Source organism: Haemaphysalis longicornis, unplaced genomic scaffold (genome assembly GCF_048455015.1).
Source record: "Haemaphysalis longicornis isolate Haplotype H1 unplaced genomic scaffold, Haemaphysalis longicornis Haplotype H1 scaffold_1, whole genome shotgun sequence".
Taxonomy (NCBI): domain Eukaryota; kingdom Metazoa; phylum Arthropoda; class Arachnida; order Ixodida; family Ixodidae; genus Haemaphysalis; species Haemaphysalis longicornis.
The window spans coordinates 385,082,454-385,086,542 of NW_027526203.1; the positions used below are offsets into that span (position 1 = coordinate 385,082,454).

At 49.4% G+C, this 4,089-nt stretch overlaps 1 protein-coding gene across 1 annotated transcript; it reads left to right on the top strand.

Annotated features, from left to right (window-relative positions):
- Nucleotides 1–448: 448 nt before the first annotated feature.
- Nucleotides 449–3,067, top strand: LOC144155229 (E3 ubiquitin-protein ligase MARCHF2-like). Its single transcript, XM_077686555.1, has one exon. The coding sequence runs from the start codon at nt 460–462 to the stop codon at nt 1,501–1,503; it is 1,044 nt and encodes a 347-aa protein (XP_077542681.1). The 5' UTR covers nt 449–459; the 3' UTR covers nt 1,504–3,067.
- Nucleotides 3,068–4,089: the final 1,022 nt, after the last annotated feature.

The window sequence follows — 4,089 nt, forward strand, 5'->3', positions numbered from 1 at the left end:
AAGTAGGGTGCCTCGATTAACGCGTGTCTTCGCCGTACGGCAGCGTTCGCATCGAGACACCCGGTTTGGAGCAGTGGAACGCGGGAAATTTAAAATGATTTAAACAAACATTTGGCGTCTTTACCTTGGGAGGAGAGCGACGCAAGAGGAACAACATGAGAGGTGAGCGGTAAAGCGAAGGGAGGCATTTACTTGGCAAAAGCCGATAAAGACTATCGTCTTTTGACGTCATTTGCAACGAAAGAAGCAGATACGCGGCCAATTTTTTCTGTCGCATCGTGCACCATTGTATCTCGAGCAAAAAAAAAAAACAATTAAGAAAAGGAATTGAGGACAAACTAAATAACATCAGCACCAAAAAATCATTCAGAAGCGGCGGCTGTACAGTAACGCCGCTCCGGAGCGATACTGCATCCATGTTCAAATAGCGATCACTGATCCTGCGATAGTTAGCCGGACATGCGCAGTGCCATCTTCAGTTCACAACCCCCGAGTTCACGTATCCGCGCGCATCATATCTGCAGTCGTATGTTGCCGTGCGGATCCAAACGTGGTGAAATGGCAGGAAGCAAAGTCAGTGCAACCGGTAGCGTTCCGTGTGAGTCTCTGGCTTCAACACCCATCGGCAGCGGGCACTTCAGCGTTGACTGGCAGTCACTGCATGGCCCCGAAGATTTCAGTTCCTTGCCTAGCCCCGTGGGCTGCATTCAGGTGGGTAGCGCTACGCCTGGAGCCGCCCTGTCACCCGGAGCATTCGACGAAGAGACAGTCCCGCTCAGTCCAACATGGAGAGTGGGTTCGGCCGACGTGACGGCGAGCAGCGGTCCCATCTGCCGCATCTGCCACGAAGGCGACCACTTGCTCCCGCTGCTGTCCATCTGCCTCTGCGCGGGCACCATTGGCCTCGTGCACCTGCCCTGCCTGGAGCACTGGCTCAGCGCCAGTGGTAGCGAGACCTGCGAACTCTGCCACTACCGCTTCAACGTTGTACACCGACCTCGGCGCTTCGACGAGTGGCTGCACATCCCGGACGTGCGGCGGTGCTTTCTCGTGGACGTGGCGTGCTTCGGGCTGCTCTCGCCACTCGCCTTCCTCTGCGGCGTGCTCTGCCTGCACGGCGCCGCGCAGCAGCTGCTTCTCCGACACCTGTGGGAGTCCATCGGACTTGTTACGCTCGCCTTTCTGCTCTTCACCGTGTACGGCACCTGGACGGTGCTCGCCTTTCGGTACCACTACACCAACTGGAGGAAATGGCGGGAAGCCAACTCGTACGTCAGGGTGGTCGACATGCCTCGCTGTTCGGGCCCCGTGGCTGCTGATGGCAAGCTCCTGCGATACGAACTCGGTGAAAGCCCTGCTCCACACACCACAACCCGGTTACCACGAGCGGCCGCAACCAGCGTGAATTCAGGCTCTCGTCTCGACTCGTCTTTCGAGATCTGCTCTCCCAATTCTGTGGTGACTAGCAGCACCGTTTGGGAATATCGCATGTCGCGGCTGTGAGAAATGCGCCTGCGCTTTTATTCGGATTTTATATAATGTACTTTTAATGTCTTTTATTCAGTTACTGCCGTCCAAGGCATTCATTCTGATGTGGGAATAAACCTTCGGTGCCGCAGAATGTGCTAAATTAGATGTGGCATGTCAGGCAGCTGCGTAGATATTACCAGCCATTTTTTGTTTACATGCTGCCCACGAGCACCGATAGCAGTTTATTTGTCTGTGTGGCACTCGCTTAGTCTGGCATGCTCAAGGATGTGGAAATGACGTTGAGCGGGCTGCGATAGGCGACTAGATTACGAGAGCTCGAGCCAGTTTTAAGAGACAGTTTTGGTACTCCTTGCGTTATTCCGCCTTCTAAGGTAATTTTCTACGATGCAAACTTAATTGTTTGCCAATTCAGGCTCGGATCTTAAGTCTGTCAGTGGTTTAGCATTTGGAATATAAAGAAACCTGTGCATTCGAGGTCGCTCGCTGCCCTATTGGTGTGTGATAGCATGGATAATTTCTATCCACTTCACTGGCGTTGTGTCAATATGTAGGGCCGTAACCGAAATAAGAATTCTCGAGGACCAAGTTCATATCCACCACGGCACTCATTAACCCCACCTCTTAATGCAAACATGGAAGCGCTTAGAAAGTCATGCAATGAGAGAATCTCGATGTCGCGCCGAAGCTGTGCATAGTGAAGGTGTGACGAGACTTTCTGCCATTGCCGTCATTCAAGCTTTTTCAATATTAGACAAATTACAAGAGCACTTGAGTTCACCCAACCGTTGAAATCCTTTCGGCCCTGGTGTCGTCATTTGACGACACCACACAAAATATTCGCTACCGCCTTGAGAACAAAACGAAAACTGTTTTCGTGTCAAGAGTTCTTCAAGGATGAATCTTGGATATATAGCCCCTTTGTTGCGCTTTCGCGGGGCTGGACGAGATGAAAAAGAAGCTTCCGCAGACGCAGGGTATGAGGACGGGGCGGGTAAAGAAACTGAAATCCCGGTCTGTCAGAACGTCTATAAATCTGTAAATACTTGTTCTACTAGCTTTATTTTTTCTTTATGCTCAAAGTGTGAGATTTGGAGACAAAGAAACGTTGTTTTTACCCCTTAGAAAATTTTATTTACCTAATGACCTAATTAATTGCCATACTTCTAAATTAAGAAACACTTGCACTATGAGCGTACTTTCTTTTTCATCTCTATGCTTCTGAGGTCCGAAGCTATTCGAAAAACATGTAGCAACACAATTTCCGCTTCAAATAAAAATACGGCTGAAATGGTTATGCTATGTTGCGCGGGTAACTGGTATTTGAGATCTACGGATAGATTTTTAAGCATCTGTGCGACTTTTCGTCCCCTTGCTTCATCCCGCTGTTTGGCCGCCCTACGCAGAGGCAGTTGTCGAGACATCGCCCTGGCCACGTCGGCACCGTCTCTCTCCACTATATCGTTGTGTGCTCATCTCTCACTCAACTCTGTTGACACACCGAGGCGGATCAGCGCGAGCATTTTCCCGACATGCCCATGTATTGTTCGCGCAATAAAATTACGGCAGCCACAAACTAGTCGATCGCCAGGTACTGCGAGGTACTCTGCCACAATGACACTATGAATCGAGAATCCGGCAAACACGTGAGGATAGATAAGGCCTGTCGCTTACGCTACTCGAGGTCCCGATCGTGACATTCGTCCGATGCTTCTCGACGTGGCGGTTCGCCGCCTCGTAGGGACTGCAGCCGAGCGGTTAATTCATTCTCCAACCTAGGGCCCTATTCTCGACTGCACGAATTGCCGGCAATTCTGGCAATTTGCCGGAAGTCTTTTCTGATTGGCTTTCAGTTTTGGTCACGTGCTTCCGGTTTACAAAGCGGCTGTGTGTGCTGTCGTCATTTTCACGTTTCATGACGTTTACGGGCACCAGTTCTAAAGTTTGCCTTATTTCTCTTTACTGAAAGCGCATAATTCTTGGCCGGCAATGAAAAACTAGACCAAATGCACCGGACATGACAACGTAAGCCTGTCTTTGCTATTCAACAACAGTACTGCTTGTAATACACACCCTCTCTGTGAATGGCTGAGAAGGCGTGACGTAATTTAAACAGTTGGCGCGAACGTTACGTCACACATCGCCAACTTCAGCCTGCGTAAAAGTTACGTAATGTTACGTAACAGCTTGAAAATGGCGATTGTTTTTGTCGCAAAATACGAGCAAAATAGGGCAAAAACTTGCCCCGGCTTTCGGCGCCGCGAAATGTCCGGCAATTTGCAGCAGGCACAGTTTCGCATGACGCGCGGTTTGAAGCATGTCGTCTATAAAGAAATAATAGTTTCGACTGTTTCTAAGTCACCAATCACGGAGGATACAAATCACGTGCCGTAGTTTGCTTTTATGTTTGGCAATAAAATAAAAATTATTTGTTTGGCGTAACCGCAACATAAGAGGGCAATACGAGCCTGTCCACGACAAAGAGAACCCAACGCATGGCATTTGTACATACACCTTCAAGTAAGCTGCTGGGTCACATGATCGAACTCAAGAGAAAAATAACAAAGAAAAGTGACTCTTTTGTTTATTACAACGCTGATT